At 40.4% G+C, this 16941-nt stretch overlaps 1 protein-coding gene across 1 annotated transcript; it reads left to right on the top strand.

The window, feature by feature from the left end:
• The first annotated feature begins 1106 nt into the window (after positions 1–1106).
• On the top strand, positions 1107–15295 carry LOC135259702 (neuronal acetylcholine receptor subunit non-alpha-3-like). Its single transcript, XM_064344334.1, has 6 exons — positions 1107–1422; positions 7175–7326; positions 11425–11469; positions 12375–12484; positions 12978–13875; positions 14478–15295. Exons 1-6 carry the CDS (start codon positions 1362–1364, stop codon positions 14610–14612), a joined length of 1401 nt encoding a protein of 466 aa, XP_064200404.1. The 5' UTR covers positions 1107–1361; the 3' UTR covers positions 14613–15295.
• The last annotated feature ends 1646 nt before the right edge of the window (positions 15296–16941 follow it).

The raw sequence follows: 16941 nt of genomic DNA, 5'->3' as shown, positions 1-16941 counted from the left end.
TTGCCAAGAATGAGAACATCATCAACATGAGCCATAACTAAGAGAAAAGTAGTGATGGGAAAAAGAGATTTGACAAAGTAATTCAATTGCAATTGTAAGGTAATTGGCCATTTATGTGTACAAATATGAATATATTTCAGTGTGTGCATACTCACTGAAGCAGATGTTGACTCTACCAAAGTTTGTTCTGTATGACTGCTCAGCTGAAGCGAGAATGAGTACTTTATATCTTGCTTGAGCAGGTATAACCAGAATTGTTTTCCATAATACTAATATATGTCACAGATATTGTGATTAGCTTTGTTCAAGTAGCATTGTGTGTTCTTCAGCTCACTGTGAGTATGTGCAGAGCCAACTCTAATAAATATTTCAGTATTTGGAAGCATTGCTTTGTAGATAAATAAACATGATGTGATGTCAGAGCTTTGCTGGTGCAGTTTTTGGCCAATAATTCCCAAATATCCTCATTAAAGCATATAATACCATGGTTCCTCATACCATCGGTGCACTTCTCATTTCCATCATAAACCTCAAATTAAACACTGCATCTGATATGTGACAACTTTTCAAAACTATTCATTCACTATTCAGATAATTTGTAAATGGCAGAAACGTCTCACCTGCAAATTGTAAATGTCGACAACAGGATGAACAGAGAGAAGAAACCGGTGCACTGGAAGATGGGATACAGTGACCTCCAGCGGCTTCATGTAGAAAATGCACGCGTGTACATAATATTTCGGTGCTATGGTTGATCACCACGTTAATAGAATCAAGTACTGTTTCGTCCTTTTCATTATAATAATTATAATAATTATTATTATTATTTTCGTTGTCGTCGTTGTTGTTGTTGGTAGAATTATCTATGTATTATTGAAAATTAAAATGCATGTATTTGTGTGTTTGTATGTACAGACGTGACTAATAATAATAATAATATTATTATTATTTTCCTAATCATTATTTTTACAAGCAGAGTTTACGTCCTCGTCCATTTGTTCTCGTATGCCCCGCGGTGTTGTTACTGTACAATGATTGGCTACGAGTGTGAATGATCCTTCTATAATACAGTCTTCCCGTCTACCGCCCCCTCGTCCTCCCTCAGATTCGGCCAGCCTCCTTCCCGTAGCGCGTATGTATGTGCGCGGTAGCGGCTGGAACACACGGAGACAGTTCAGGCACCAGGCAATCAATGCTAGGAGGTCTGCACAGGATTACAATAAATGCAGCATTTGTTACATCACTTCGTGGTTTATTTAGTTTCAACAATATATCGCACATTATGTGCATTTCGTCTGTAATGTGCGTAAAGACTGTATTTTCTTAGTATGTAAAAACACGTCTAGAAAAACTTATGTGCCATGAAGTTGACGGTCGTCGTGCTGCATGCAGCGTTCTCGATCGCTGTCGCCACCATTGCAGGTAAGCGTACACTAGGCCGTTGTGTAATCTGTACCCATTGGATCTGTACCCAATTAGTTTAAATCTGTTTAATCAGCAAACTCAGCCAGGAAAACATAGTTTTGCATTTGTAATGGTGAATGGAAAAGTGTAGGCAAGCATAATATCCGTGGTTCAAACTGTCTAAAAAAGTTGTTTACGCACGATATAATAATTTGCTTTGACTACGTTTTAAGCATTTTTATCTTTGATAAAATCGCGTGGGTTGACAAGAGTACTAAAAGTTTATTAACTTTGGTATTTATCAAAGATTTACCAATACACAAGATATGTTTCAAGGTAAAATAATTAGTTTTACCTGCTTAGATCAGGGATGCTGAAAATGTTAATCATTGAAAACTATAGGTAGGCCTATGAGGATTAAGATATTACAGACATTAATCTTTGGACGTATTGGTCCACGGTGCTTAGTATAATAGGTCTGATCCGATCTTCATTGAAAAACAGATTGTTTATCACGGTGGGACTTTCCAGTGAAAAAGAATTGGTTGGAGAAGGAAATGCATAACTTTGAATGATGATGCATGCACCTCTCTATAGAATTTAGAGGTATATATCATTCCTGCCTGTCTTTTGTAATTGCTGCATGAAAACCATGAACAGAATCACCATTGACTGATACACAGTAAAATATCCAGTGTTAATTCAGCTCTTCCAGTGTTGATTCAATTCTACCAGATAACAATTGGTGCTAGACATTTTTCTGTGCACATAATAGTACCAAAAACAACATGGATATGCTTTAAAGAACTAATCACACCCATGTGCAAATTCTACTAATCAGTTCAGCTGTATAAAAATGATAACAAAAACATTTAAAAATTCAGAAGCAGCACAAAGGACCAAGAGCCTTTATTATAAAGCAGGATTAATGAGTAAAACCCAGAACCCTCCCGAAGATGGTACATGGACTCAAGTAAAAAGAGCTGTTCTGGGTTTTACTCTGTGCTAACTCAGTAATCCTGCTTCATAATAAAGGCCCCTGGCCATTTAGCCGCAGTGCTTGTTTGTTAATTGTGGATGTGCACAAAACTAAATAAAGCATTTTAAATGCTTCTGCTCATCATTGATTTGCACAAATCATGAAACTTCAGCAGTTTGCAGGTGTCTAGTTTTTACCTGGACTTAATTTCCCAGTGTCTCCCACCTTGCCACTGTGAGGCTTGTTTATCTAAATTGGCTGTGTATAGAAAATGTCCTTGAGCAGAGAGAAACGACCCTGGGGTTGTCACATGACACTTCATCTCTCCCTCTGTCTTCCTGGTCACCCATTGTTATCAATAACACAGAAGCTCCTGTTAAGATTTGTTTGCCTGCTGAGAATGATCCGTCGGAGTCAAAGCACAGCGGCTGACAACACGAATGAGCATACCGACCACCCCTGTTCTGTTTCCTCTGTCTCCTGGTCTAGAAACATGGAACGATTCCAGGTATTCTAACAAGGCAAGAGGTGTTGAAGAGCTGTCGTCATCCACAAGGGCCATCCTCGAAACGATGGATGTGTAAATGTTAATGTGTCAGGGAGTTTAATGTAGAAAGTCTAGAAAATCATTTGAGACATTATGTTGATGATATGACTTAATTGCATTATGTTGATGAGGTAAATAAAATATCAGGAAGTGTTGTATTCTTCACCCTTTTACCAACAGGTAGTGATTATGTGTAAGCAAATTTAGGCAGACAATAATATAAAATTCTACAGTATTCATTCACTTACACACACACACACACACACACTCACATGCATGGGCACACACACACGCGCACACACACACACACACACGCACACAATGGAATATCTGTTTTGTCTTCTTTTCGGTGTGGTGAGCAGAAGCAGTGCAATTTATTAATGAATCCCCATAACACCTGCCTGATTGGAAACATTTGCTTTAATTTCAGTCTGCAGGCAAATGCCAGTCTCAGTCAATTTACATTTATATTTTATTCTATTCATTTATAATTTTATATCTATTAGAAATATTCCCTACTGGAGTATTTATAGGATATGCAATGGCCTTTTCATGTCAGTGCATTCATTGGATACAGGGTGTTACTACATCACTATTATTGGATATTGGCTTGAAGCTGCATAATAAGCATTGTACTCCATATTAGTTATTTCTTTGCTATAGCTCTTTAGGGGTGAAAGAAAACATGTCAGCGTTCTTGGGTCTTATCATGATGCTCCCATTCAAGGTGCCATTGTTATTGTGAAACTCGCGTATTCTTCGTCAGTCAAAGGTTTGCAAGCTTCATCGTCTCCCCTCATTGCTCCTCCTTAGGTATGAGGTATGAGGTCCTTTATCCCCTCCCTGGAGACATTTTGCCAGCAGAAATGTTTGGACCTTGAAAAAAAGGACACTTGCTGCATTATGTGCCTCTATGTTTTCTAACATAGTATAGTTGGGGAGTAATTGTTGTGGGACAGTTGCATAAGGCTGAGGGAGTTCAGGTGCCTTAATAAGTACTGAAGGGCAGTTGGTTGAGGGAGTGTAGAAGGCTAGTTGGTTGAAGGCATGTTAAAAGGCAGTTAGCTGATGGATTGTTAAAGGGCACTTGACTGAAGGACTGTTGAAAAGCACTTAGCTGAGGGAGTATTGAAGGGTATGAGGCACTGATTTCACAGTATTTAAAATAGTTTTGAGTTAGCAGGCTAGCTTCATCATACCCAACAGCCTGACTCATTGTATGTACTTCCAGTCATGAGTATGTGAATTTGAGTGGTAACTGACAGACCTTCAGGTGCCAACCTCATTCGCAGTTATGCTGATCCTGCTCACGGGCACTTGGACACGATCCTACCATGACTCTTCGTCATAGTTACTGAGTTATTGCCTATCACACTGCTCTGCGACCTTACATGACTCCAACAACCTCAAGTGCCCTTGGTTGTGCAGGTTATCTTGAACACTCACCTGCGACTTCTGAATGAATGAACACCTCATAGAGGGTGCTTGGCTGAGAGAGAGCTGAAGGGCAGTTGCCTGAAGACTTGTTAAAGGAAACTTGGCTGAGGGAGAGTTGAAGGGCACTTAGTTTAGGGATTGGTTAATGGCAGTTGCCTGAAGGTGTGTTGAAGGGAAGTTGCCTGTGGAGTTGTTGAAGGGCACTTGGCTGCGGGAGAGTTGAAGGACACTTGGCATAGGGATTGTTTAATGGCAGTTGCCTGAAGGAGTGTTGAAGAGCAGCTGCCTGAAGTAGTTTTGAAAGGAAGTTGCCTAAAGGAGTGTGGAAAGGTAGTTTGGCCTTGAAGTGAAGATGGCTGAAGTCATGTTGAAGTACAATTAGTTGACAGTGTCTCTCAGGGTAGTTGGCAAGAGTGTGTTGAGAGACAGCTGGTGCTATGCGCCGATGGGCGAGAAGTCTCTAAGCCGATTTTGTGAGCAGTGGTGGACGGGTTCCAGCGCTGGGCCTTAGACACCCAGCTGGAAAGGAGATGTTCACACTCCCACAACCACAGACACATTTTGCTCCCTGCCAGCCTCCCTGCATTGCTCGCTTGATTCAGAGTGCTACATATCTGCATTTTTACAGGCACATAGAGCTCTGTCTTATTAGTCTGGTGTTCATCTTTAACCGTAAAAATCACACTCAACGTGTTTCTTTCTATCCAGTGATCAGCAAGCTAAAACATTTGTAACAGTCCTGAAAAAAGAAGCTCTTGTTTGAATTTGTTAGACATTTTAAGACTCAGTCAGTCTGAGTGAGGCACATTAGATCACTTTCAACATAACGCGGTTTGCACTTTTTTCTGGCTCCCAGTATTTAAATAGCTTAAGTATTAGACCCATTTGGTTAAGTGCCTTTTGTATTTGCTGGGGTGTAATGTTTATAAAGGGTCAGTGTCTCAGCTTGATTACTTTTCTGTCTCCTCAAATATGCATATATTCCAATGTATTGGACTATTGTCAACAGGAAGTGTCTGCATCATTTTGACAAATGTATTTATTTTAATTTTAATTTTAATTTAACCATTATTTAACCAGGAAAACCCCATTGAGATTGAAATCTCTTTCGCAAGGGTGACCTGACATGAAACACAAAGTTACCCAACAAGACTTACACCTAATTTAACCTTAAGTTAAGTTAATTTACCTCAACTTCCTGCTTTCAAAGCCGGGTAAGGCTGGTGCCTTTTCTGTGGAGTGGCTGTATTTGAAGAACTCAGATGTGCGGTGTGAGGCAGTTTTACCAACTGGTGCTTCCTTTATCTGAAAAACGGCCCCAGGGATCAGAGAGAGAACCCATGTCCCACTGACTCATTCTTTACATTACTGGCATTGAGCAGACGCTCTTATCCAGAGTGACTTACACATTTTTTTTTAACCTTTTTACATAATATTTATACAGCTGGATATGAACTGAAGCGATTCAGATGACGTACCTTGCTCAAGGGTACAATGGCAGGGAATTGAACCTGCAACCTTTGAGTTACAAGCCCATTTCCCTAACCGTTATACCACACAGCCACCTCATTCTCTGGAACGAGCATATCCTTTCCCCCCCCCGCCGTGCTAACCGGTACTCAAGAATCTCCCTCTCCATTTACATAACCACAGGTTATGTGCCGGGCTAAATTTAGAACAGGCTTTCTCAGTCCTTGCTTAGCAGTAAGTGCAGCAGGGTGTGTGATGCCGAGAACAGTTTCAAAAGAAAAGCAAACGCAGGTTATTTGTTTATTATATTTTTCAGCAAGCACCTGGCAGTTTCAGAGCTAAACCTAGGAAAGTGTTGTGGAATTGACATAATATGTTTGCTAGTTGTCACTGTTCTGTAATGTCCCTTTGAAACAGAGTTTGTAGTTCACTTTCCAGTAGTTCCTTCCTCCAGGAAACCAGAAATTAATTTCACATTAAAATGTTAAAATTAGCTGTGAGTTCATTATTCTTACGTGGAAAGAAATTACAGAAATCTTATAACAGTATTATCTGGGAGAACACTACAGATAATTGTTTCAGAGAAAACCCTGAGTAAGCTTTTAATGAGCCCATTCTTTTTTCAAAGCCCCTGACTTTCTTGTGTAAATTTTCTGTGAATGACTGGCCTTTTCTAAGTTCTTATTTGAACGGGTTCTGCCATGTATTGATCAGAGCCCTGGGATGCTCAAGGGTGCATGGCTAATTCTCTGCCTCTGTGCTCCATCAAAGCAAACCACCCACATCCTGCACACCGTGGCTAATAAGACCATGCTAATCTGATTTCGACCTTACAGCCCTTTCTGAAGATATCCTTGGAGCACATTACTGTATTCGTATGAGGCACTCTGTGGGTACAATGCAATATTGCTCTTTGGCTGATCTGAACAGCATGCATATTATTTTATGTAAATGGAACATCCATTTTAATATGTGTATGGTTCATGATGTATTATATGTAAAAAAATATATTTTTTTAAAATTGTTTTTTACTAGGCTATGATGGTAGGTAATGGAGGTATTCTTCAGCTCATTTGATTGATGAAGTTACATTTTTATCTTTTTTTAAATCTTTGTAAGGCACACATTTGTTTTTCTTAAATATCAGATTTCTGTACATCTAACTTTTGACATATACTAATGGTCTAAATATGTGCAAGTCCAAATCAGCTTTTCATAGTTCTTAATCCAGAATACTGTTGTAGTGTTATTATCTCAGTCCTCATAATTGATCTAAATATGATAAGTCTAAAAATATGTATGTTTTTATATAGTATTTTTTTAAACTGCCCTCCCAGGTCCTGATGAGTTTGTCTCCATTGCGAAGATGGAGGACGCCCTCCTGACGAATCTGTTCAAGGGGTATCAGAAGTGGGTCCGACCCATTCAGCGCGCCAACGACACCATCACCGTGCGCTTCGGGCTGAAGATATCCCAGCTGGTGGACGTGGTGAGGGCGCGACCGAGCGCATGCGCCGCCTCACTGCCTGAGGAAAACAGAGTGGAACACTCAGTGCCTTCTCTGCATGTGATGATGTAGTGCCTTAGGCAGTTACTGTGACGGACGTCTATATCATGAAATATAATTCACCCCAGTGATTCAAAGAAATGTTTTATACTTTAAAGATAAGTTTAAATAAGATGCTTCAGTACCTTATGACTAAATAGCAAACTGAACAGAAGTAAGAGCGTATGAATATGAAGTACTGTAGCGTTCAGATTTTTTACAGAGTTGTTAATACATGAATGTTGAGACACCTCAATGGACTTTAAAGGACTGTCCAGTGAAGTACAACACATTTACATTACAATTGCAATGGCCACTTTCCACACAATGAACTGTACAAGGGGGGTAAACCTGTCCCACAAATCTTTTGCTATTCAGTTGTTTAGTTTGAATACAAGACTGTGAGGTAACATTTATTTGGTTTAACTTAGGTTATAGGGAAAGGTTCCTAACCGTGAAAAATATATATTTAAGATTTATATTTAAGGCACAGTACAGAAAATCTCAACAAGAGTGTTCACGCACAGGCACACACACACTGCATACTGCAACCCTTTTTACAGATAGATTCTTTTCTTATTTAAATTCCCTCATTTCATTCTATAAATACATTTGCAGCCCTGTCTCATCCCTCAATTGTTTCCTTAGCAGTGTTTTTCCAGCCTGACTGGCTAGCACTGGGGACACAGTGACAGAGCCTGTCTCACAATGGCTTACTGCTGGCAGTAATTTGAAGAGGCTGAAATATGAGATGGTAGCTTAATGTCATTCTCCTCAATCAGAGCCTGGTGTGAGCGAATCAAAGAGGCCAAAAGGCTTGGTGGGGAAAATGAAGACGCATAAGTCTCTTCCTTATTAGATTAGCCACAGCATGTTTTCTTCCCGTTCCTAAATATTATATTGGTACAAAAATACACGTGCGTGTGTGTTTGTGCCTGTGCGTGTGTGTGTGCGCGCGTGTGTGTGTGGATGTGCGTATATTCTATTCCTGTGTGATGTCACACAGTTCTGAGGTGGTCATTGGGTCACTTGGTGAACAGAAAAGATGATCTTGATAATAAAGGGGTGGCTGCCTGCCTTTTATTAGCTCCATTCAGATAGGCATTTCGCAAAATTAGAAGAAGGCAGGCAGAAAATGTGTCAGTTTTGCAATATTAAAAAAAAAAAAATGCTATTTTATTTTTTATTTTTTTGTGAAAGGTACAAGTATTTATTTCACTTGACATGGAAATGTCCACATGTCCTGTGCAATAATTAGTTTGCAAGATGAATGAGCAAAGGACTCAGAGCTGAAGTGGAATTAAATTAAACTGCCTGTGTGAGCTTTCCTTAATTTTACTAAAGTTGTCTTACATTTGTGAGACAGTGTAGCAAATTGCAACTCAAAGCAGTGATTTAAAGCTGGGACATCCAGACATTTCCATATAAAATATAATGGATACAAGGATACAAGCCTTTACATTTAAAAAAAAATGTCAACTTGACACTTTTCTGTTTGGACCAAATGGACCTATATCACACTTGGGCATTACATTGGGTGGGTATAACTGAGGTTTACATCCCTCTGAGCGGTCTCTGTTTTGCTGTGCTGACAATAGGCGTCAGACGACCTCTGCTCTATGTAAAATGAGATCAGTGTTATGCTAGCGAGGGGAAATTCGATCTGTGGCATGGCGGAACAGGAGAGGTACAGCTTTCGGAACAGGGACGGTGATTTGAAGGGGATTGTGCGAACGGTTTACCGAGAATCAATTCTGAGCTGTCCATGGTGCTGAACTGCAATAGAGAGATAAGGGAACTGAAAATGGTTGACAAATTTGAAACTCGCTGCTCATTTAACTTGCTGGGATAACAACAGTTTATCTGTTTGCTTTGGGATGTGACTTTAATTTATCTGAGACTGAAACAAATAACAGAAAACATAGCATATTTTCCTAGGAGCAAGATTACCAATAAAAAAAAAAAAAAAATAATATTAATATTTTTTTTAACAAAAACTGTAGACATGTTTGCAAAAATAATAAAAGAACAGGCTAACTGTTAGTCTGAAAATTTACATAATTTCTAAACTAACAGATGGATCTTTGTCAAAACTGAGGAAATAAACTCATTGACACACAGATGGGGCGACTGAAATTTCAGCACATTTGACCCATGCATGTTTCATGCTCGAATGTAGCACACACTCAACCTTCTGTTAATCTGTATGTTAAATAAGTATGCCCCTGCTTTGCTGGAGTGGATTTGCACTGATACATTCTGTCATCCATGCATTGTAGTCCTCTTCCTCTTGGGATGTGAGCCCAAGATCAGCCACAGCATTGGGAAATATTAACAAAACTGCATATTCAAATGGTCACGCTCAAATCCCCGGGTGCCCTTGGGCTTGAAACATGGTCTGTTCCTTTGAAGTCACCTCTGAGATTTGAGGGGAATTTGAGGCTTCGCTGGAAATACTCTGGACTAATGGGACCTTTATGTCAAAGCACTTTACTCTTTACCACACATCTTACTGGGAAGTCAAGGTGTGAAAAGTCATGCTGATTTTACTTTTCACGAGCAGCACTTTATACCTAACAGGTGCTATAATGGCATGGCTAGAAGAAGAGAGTTGGTTGTTTGAATTCCTTGGGAATCGGTGATGTCATGCTCTTGAGCAAGATAACTGCCCTGGAATGTAAACCCAGCTGCTGTCTGCTGGATATGGTATACTTGTTAGCATTTTTGTTGTATTTAGACTCCTACAATATTAAACAACCTCTTTGAATTATTAAATGGACAAAATATGTTTTATTAGTGGTTACTGAGTGTATTTAAAAAAAAAAACGCATCCATGTTTTAACAATAGCTCTTTTGTAAGCTGTAAGTTGTCTAATTTATCTCAGTAAGAAACATGCTTTGTTAAAGAATAAAAACTTGGACAATTATTGCATAATCAGAATTGCCAGTTTCATGACAGAATATTGCATTTTCCATTGAGATAATTTGGTATTCAGTGAAGAGCCTATGCTGCCCTCTTTTGGCCTCATTGCATAATTTCATTTGCTGTGCAGTTACTGAATAGGTTTTTTTTTTCTCCCAATTTGGAATTCCTAAATCATATCTACCAGCAGTCATATTCACCAACCATGGTTCCGGCTTGAAACATTTGTGAACTTATAATGTTAAGCCTTTGCTTGTCGCTACTCTGCAGTTCAGCTGAGCTTGCACAGACATGGGAAGACAAAGGAAGGCACTGTGTACAGCTTCTTTCCTTCTTTATTAAAACACGGAGGCAATACTATTCTCCTTTAAGAATGTTTGGATGGGATTAGAGACCCATGAAAGGTTTGAAGGTGACTAATTTGTCATTGGATAGTTTGTTAAAATTGACCTCTTGTCTGTAATTTGGGACTCAGGTGCAGATTCAAGTGCAGAGAAGTTAATTCAAGATGCAAAAAAAATAGTGAAGTGTTGATTTAATGAACAAAATACAGCACAGAAACAAAAATAACTGCAAAAGAACAAGAACAAAAGAACAAAAACTACAGGACAGGAAACCAATTACCTAGCAACTCTAAAGCCTATAGACATAAACACAAGGCAGAAGACTCCAAGACTAAGCAGTTTTTAAACGAATAGGGGTGGCTTAAATACACATTGGCAAACAAGGTGCAGGTGAAAACAATAATTGCACGATTGGTTCAAGCCCAAAGACAAAAATCAGTCATTTGCCACCCTCTGGTGGTGAAAAGGAACCATGATGTTTGTCCTTAGTACATTGGTGGACATATTCATATTTAAGCACAAAGTCATGCTATCCTGACCAACTAATATCTCCTAATAATTACAGGCCTTACTTTGAAAAACAAACAAACAAATGAATAAATATCTGTTTCAATTATTAGACTTACCAGCACAAAATTTTTAAATATCCTCCACCTGTAAACAGAAATGAGATGGTGTGGTGTTCTGTTTCACTCTCTCTTGCGTGTTTTTTTTTGCTGACAGTTGCATTGGCACAGCCGGCTGTAATCATGGCAATCTTATCTTTGCCCTCAGGATGAGAAGAACCAGCTGATGACAACCAATGTGTGGCTCTGGCAGGTATGGGTTCTGTTCATGTTACTGGTGCAAACTCTGTAACTCTTAGGGGAAGCATTATAGCATTATGGCTAAGGGTCTGTGCTTACAACTCCAAGGCTGTAGGTTTGATTCTTTGGTAGAACACTGCCATTGCATTTGCAATCTGAAGTGTTTTTAGGAAATATTCAGCTTTATACATGGGTTGTATGTTAAGAATGCAAGCTGTGTAAATCCCTCTAGAATAGAGTGTCTGCTAAATGCCTTAAATGTAAATTTCATGCCTGACTACAACAGGCAGAACTCAGTGAATATTTATTTCTCGAGTTGGTTATTAATTAATATTGTGTAATGAGTTGAGCAACTATTACTCTCTGACAGCAGCAGGCATGAGTTCAGCAACTATTACTGTCTGACTACATATGGTAGTGTCCAGTTGCTACATTCTGCATTTTTTGGAAATGTGTTCATTGAAAAACAAGCTGTACCTATGCTGTACCTTTATTTCTGAGAGTGTACGGTATTGAGTAACATCTAATGCTGTCATCATGGTTGATTAGTTACTGTTGCCAACATTGTTATTTTCATTAGTTATACATGTCTCTGTATTGTTTTTAAGATTTTAAATCTTGTTAGAGGGAAAGTAGTGTTGTTCTCTGAGAAATATCAGCAGCTGTTCCCCATGGCAATTATGTAATAAAATGAAACAAATTGCTTCCATGTGCTGTTTAATATAAGGAATCATGTGAAGACAACTGAGACATTATAAGATTCAACAAGACCGGATGTTCAATTTAAAATACTTGCATGGTACACAAGTGTAATCTTACACATTGTATATACTACAGGCTCACTAATGGTAGAGTTTAACTTTAACAAATGGGGATGGCACTAAAATTGACTTGGTTTAATTTGTGCATTGCTGATAGGAGTGGATCGATTATAAACTTCGCTGGAAACCAGAGCAATACGGTGGGATCACCTCCATCCGAGTTCCGTCTGAAAACATCTGGCTGCCAGATATCGTCTTATATGAGAAGTAATGTCAATTTGCTTTTGACTGAAATATCTGCTCGCCTGCCTCTTTGCGATTGCACTTTCCTACTTATATGACTTTGTCCAATTTAGCTTGCATGTCTTTCCACCAGTCTGTGTTTCTCCTGCCACTGATACTGAGGTGCTAGATATGATTTTTCTAATCTTAATTAAATTAACTTCATTGCATTCAGTCTTTCTCACATATTTACATGCAGACAAATTTAAATAAATAATGGATTTGTAAAAATGGTGTCTCTGAAGGTGTGAACTCAGGTGTGATTGTGTAATGAATGAAACAGAATACATGCAATAAAAAATTATTGATTGAATCATCAAAATGAACTGAGATACCGATCTGTAGGAAGCATGCAGTACTAGGGAATCAGTAGGATTGTGGATCTCTGGTAACAGGCTTCCCTGTCGCTACTGTAGTGGCATCACCTTGTCAGTCTGACCATTAAATTTATCTCTGCCCTTGTGTCTCTACATCATAGTGCGGATGGACGCTTCGAGGGCTCTATCATGACTAAGGCCATAGTCAAGTCCAACGGCACCATCACGTGGACCCCGCCGGCCAGCTACAAGTCCGCCTGCACCATGGACGTGACCTTCTTCCCCTTCGACCGGCAGAACTGCTCCATGAAGTTCGGGTCCTGGACCTACGACGGCAACATGGTGGACCTGGTCCTGGTGGACGACCACGTGGACCGCAAGGACTTCTTCGACAACGGCGAGTGGGAGATCCTGAACGCCACGGGCGCCAGGGGCAACCGCCGGGACGGGCTCTACTCCTACCCCTTCGTCACCTACTCCTTCATCCTCAAGCGGCTGCCCCTCTTCTACACCCTCTTCCTCATCATCCCCTGCCTGGGGCTATCCTTCCTGACCGTGCTGGTCTTCTACCTCCCCTCCGACGAGGGCGAGAAGCTGTCCCTCTCCACCTCCGTCCTGGTGTCCCTCACCGTCTTCCTGCTGGTCATCGAGGAGATCATCCCCTCCTCGTCCAAGGTCATCCCGCTCATCGGCGAGTACCTGCTCTTCATCATGATCTTCGTCACGCTCTCCATCATCGTCACCGTCTTCGTCATCAACGTGCACCACCGCTCCTCGGCCACCTACCACCCCATGTCGCCCTGGGTCAAGAGCCTGTTCCTGCAGCGGCTGCCGCGGCTGCTCTGCATGCGCGGTCACGCCGACCGCTACCGCTGCCCCGAGGTGGAGTCGAGCAGCCCCGAGCCGAAGCCCCGGAGCCAGACCCCGCAGCAGCAGCAGCAGAAGGCCCCGGGGGCCAAGGAGGATGAGAGCCTGGCCTGGACGGCCATGCTGGAGAAGGCCACCGACTCGGTCCGCTACATTTCCAGCCATATCAAGAAAGAGCACTTCATCCGGGAGGTGAGAGAGACGATCCACAGCGGTGCAAAACCTTGATCGACCGCCAGCTAAATGCTTATTACATAGCCACCCATGCATTTCAATATAGTGATTGCAATTCAGTTTAGTAATACAGTATAGCAATGCAGTTTCAATCAGTGACTTAGTATATGTTTTTGTAAAATGATTGTGCTCAATATTTTGTCTATTCATTTTTTATACTTCAAATTTTGTATGCAGAATTTTGAGGGATATAGTGTTGATTGAAGACAGGTGCACAACTCCGATCCTGGAGGGCCGGTCTGCGTGCTGGTTTTTGTTCCACTAGTTACCTTTCAGTTTTCTGACAGCTCAGTAAACTATGCTGGTTCGCTCCTGTACTTGAGCACAGTAAAATATTTTGGATACATTTGCAGTCTGTGGCTGTAGGTAGTGCCTGTACAATGTCAGATGAAGATATGCTTGAGCTGATTAAACAATTGTGAGCAGAAGTTGGCACAAAGTCCTAAAATGGATCAGCCTGTGTTAAGCATCCCTGCGGTAATCGATCAAACTGCTTTAGGGAAGCTGGGAGATGTAAACATATTTTAAATCTTTTTTTCTGTCATGTTTGCACACTGCAGGTGGTGCAGGACTGGAAGTTTGTGGCCCAGGTGCTGGACCGTATCTTCCTGTGGGCCTTTCTCACTGCGTCCGTGTTGGGCACCATCCTCATCTTCACCCCTGCCTTGCAGATGTATCTGAGCACCCCTCCCTGAGGCGTGCGGCCCCCCCACCCCACCCGCCTTTGCCGACCCAAACTCTCCAGGAACCCTGCCCGCACGTCGTCATTACGTGCGATGCCAGCGTAGACGTAGAGAGATAAGCTCCTGATTAGTTGTCTTTGTCAAGCTCAGACATCAGGGGGATGATGCATTACACTATTGCAGATTCTAGATGGAAATGAAGATGTACTTTTTCCAATTTCTTTGTCCGGGAGTGAAGTATAGTTACGTTGGTCACAGCAGAGATGGGTGGTGCCTGTTCACATATGAAGGACTACAGTCTTTTAGATTTTTGAGAAGCTTGGTGAAACATAACTTGATTCGATGGTCAATTTATAATGACTTAAAGCTTATTATTTTTCAAGAGAACAATCTGATCTTGCTGTAAGTAAAAGAGGTTTCACTCACCCGCCATTCAACTGAGTCAAACCTGGAGTGCCTGGCAAAGTGGGACATTCTCTAGATATGGAAGCCCATATTTGACAGCAAAGCAAAGCCTATAGGATTGGAAGGGGTCCTTCATTTAAAAGAACACTACAGAAATATGACTGGGCGGATCACAGTGCAAGTTTTGTAACATTGTTCTGTTACACAGTAGAACAACATTATTCTCACAAAGCATATTTTCAGTTTGAACTCATATCTGCATGTCACAATAAAACATAATTAATCAGTGAGTGTCTTTACCATTTTCCATCTTAAAAAATAAAGGAGTTTGAAGGGTGAATTTGGCTGTGGTCTGGAAGTCACCATCCATGTTTTTTTAGAGCAGTGGTAACCAACCCTGTTACTGGAGATCTGTCATCCTGTAGGTTTTCATTTGAACCCTAATTTGGCACACCTGGCTAATCAGCAGCTCAGTGAGATCTCTAGCTGTAGAACGAGATGTACTTTGTTAGGGTTAGAATGAAAACCTACAGGACTGTAGATCTCACAGAACACTGTTTCAGAGTAACATCAATCTCATTATTTGATCAAAAGAAGATTCCAGCTCCCATATAATCAGAGACTGAATTAAGAAATTCAAATTGCAAGTAACCAGAAGGAAGTTTTAGCTTTGGCTTTTTTAACACTAGGTGGCACCATATCCTGGAATAATTACATGGTTATAGCTACAGACATTCGTGTCTCTTCAGTATTTCTGGCAGAATTTAATTTCTTATTTTAGTTTCATTTTTTCTTAGTTTATGCAAGAGCTTTTATACACTGCTTTCATATACATATGTATACACCCACATGCGTGTATGTGTGCAAAGTCTAGTACTTATATGCATATTATGCATATTTACACTTAAAATCATATACAAACATACCACGATGTATGCGTGTGCACGCAAAGAACAACTGTTGGTCGAACGTGCATTTTCATAATCCAATTTTATTAATCTTTTCTCAATATCCATCTTTAATAATTAGATGACACAATTTTTTTTTAATGACATGCAAGCAGTATGACTGATGTACTCCGTAACACTCCTGTGGGATTTTGGCTGGAAAATATACAAACATTGGCAGACACATTCACTCCAAGCTTTGTGACAAACCGCTTCAATAATTGAGGGTCTGACTTGTTTATTTGGGTAATCGCCTTGAAGCTGACTATCCCATGAATGCTAATGACCAAACATCTGTCCCTGTATGCAATTTAAAAAAGAAATTCTCTACTTATGAGGGAAATGTGGGCATTTAAGGATAAAGGCCTGGACAACTCTGGGAAGGGTGGATTTCTGAATAAAAAAACACAATAAAGCAGACAATACAGAAGAGCACAGGTCACTGACTAGCAAATGTATAATTCCAATTGAAAAGTAAAATATAAAATCTAAATACGATGGGATTTCAACTGAATTAATGTCTAAACTTAGGGTTGTAACTAGGCAGCTGTTTAATAGGTGACTTAGTTGATGCGCCAGTCTTAACGACTACTTGTATTTTTATTTATTTTTATTTTTCCATAGATTGCGTTGTTGCCGTTCTCGTTGTTAGTGTTAATCAGTTTAACCACCAGGGTCCAGGTTGAACTATGCGGTTGTTCCCTGTACTTGGACCGGTACTTCTCTCTAGGGGTTTCGTCATACTTGTTCCTGGTTATGGTTATACACTTTGTTGTACGTCGCTCTGGATAAGAGCGTCTGCCAAATGCCTGTAATGTAATGTAATGTAATAATATATGGTCATCCTGTTATGGCTTTGTTATGACAGTACGAATGTGGATTGGACCCACAGCCTGGTATCGAAATCCAGTTGGTGCCCGTTGCTAGTTTTAGCAGAAAACAATGCAGGGCAGTGTGTCATATGCTGTAACATTTACTGGGGATGTATG

The sequence above is a fragment of the Anguilla rostrata genome, chromosome 7 (assembly GCF_018555375.3).
Source record: "Anguilla rostrata isolate EN2019 chromosome 7, ASM1855537v3, whole genome shotgun sequence".
Classification (NCBI taxonomy): Eukaryota; Metazoa; Chordata; class Actinopteri; order Anguilliformes; family Anguillidae; genus Anguilla; species Anguilla rostrata.
The sequence above is the reverse complement of the archived record's forward strand: the minus strand, read 5'-3'. Positions and strand labels throughout refer to the sequence as shown.

Bases quoted from the DNA above. Each gene is read 5' to 3' on its own strand.
- LOC135259702 (XM_064344334.1), top strand. From the start codon at position 1,362: ATGAAGTTGACGGTCGTCGTGCTGCATGCAGCGTTCTCGATCGCTGTC. The intron at 1,423-7,174 runs GTAAGCGTACAC...CTGCCCTCCCAG, and splicing joins CGCTGTCGCCACCATTGCAG to GTCCTGATGAGTTTGTCTCC. The intron at 11,470-12,374 runs GTATGGGTTCTG...CATTGCTGATAG, and splicing joins CCAATGTGTGGCTCTGGCAG to GAGTGGATCGATTATAAACT.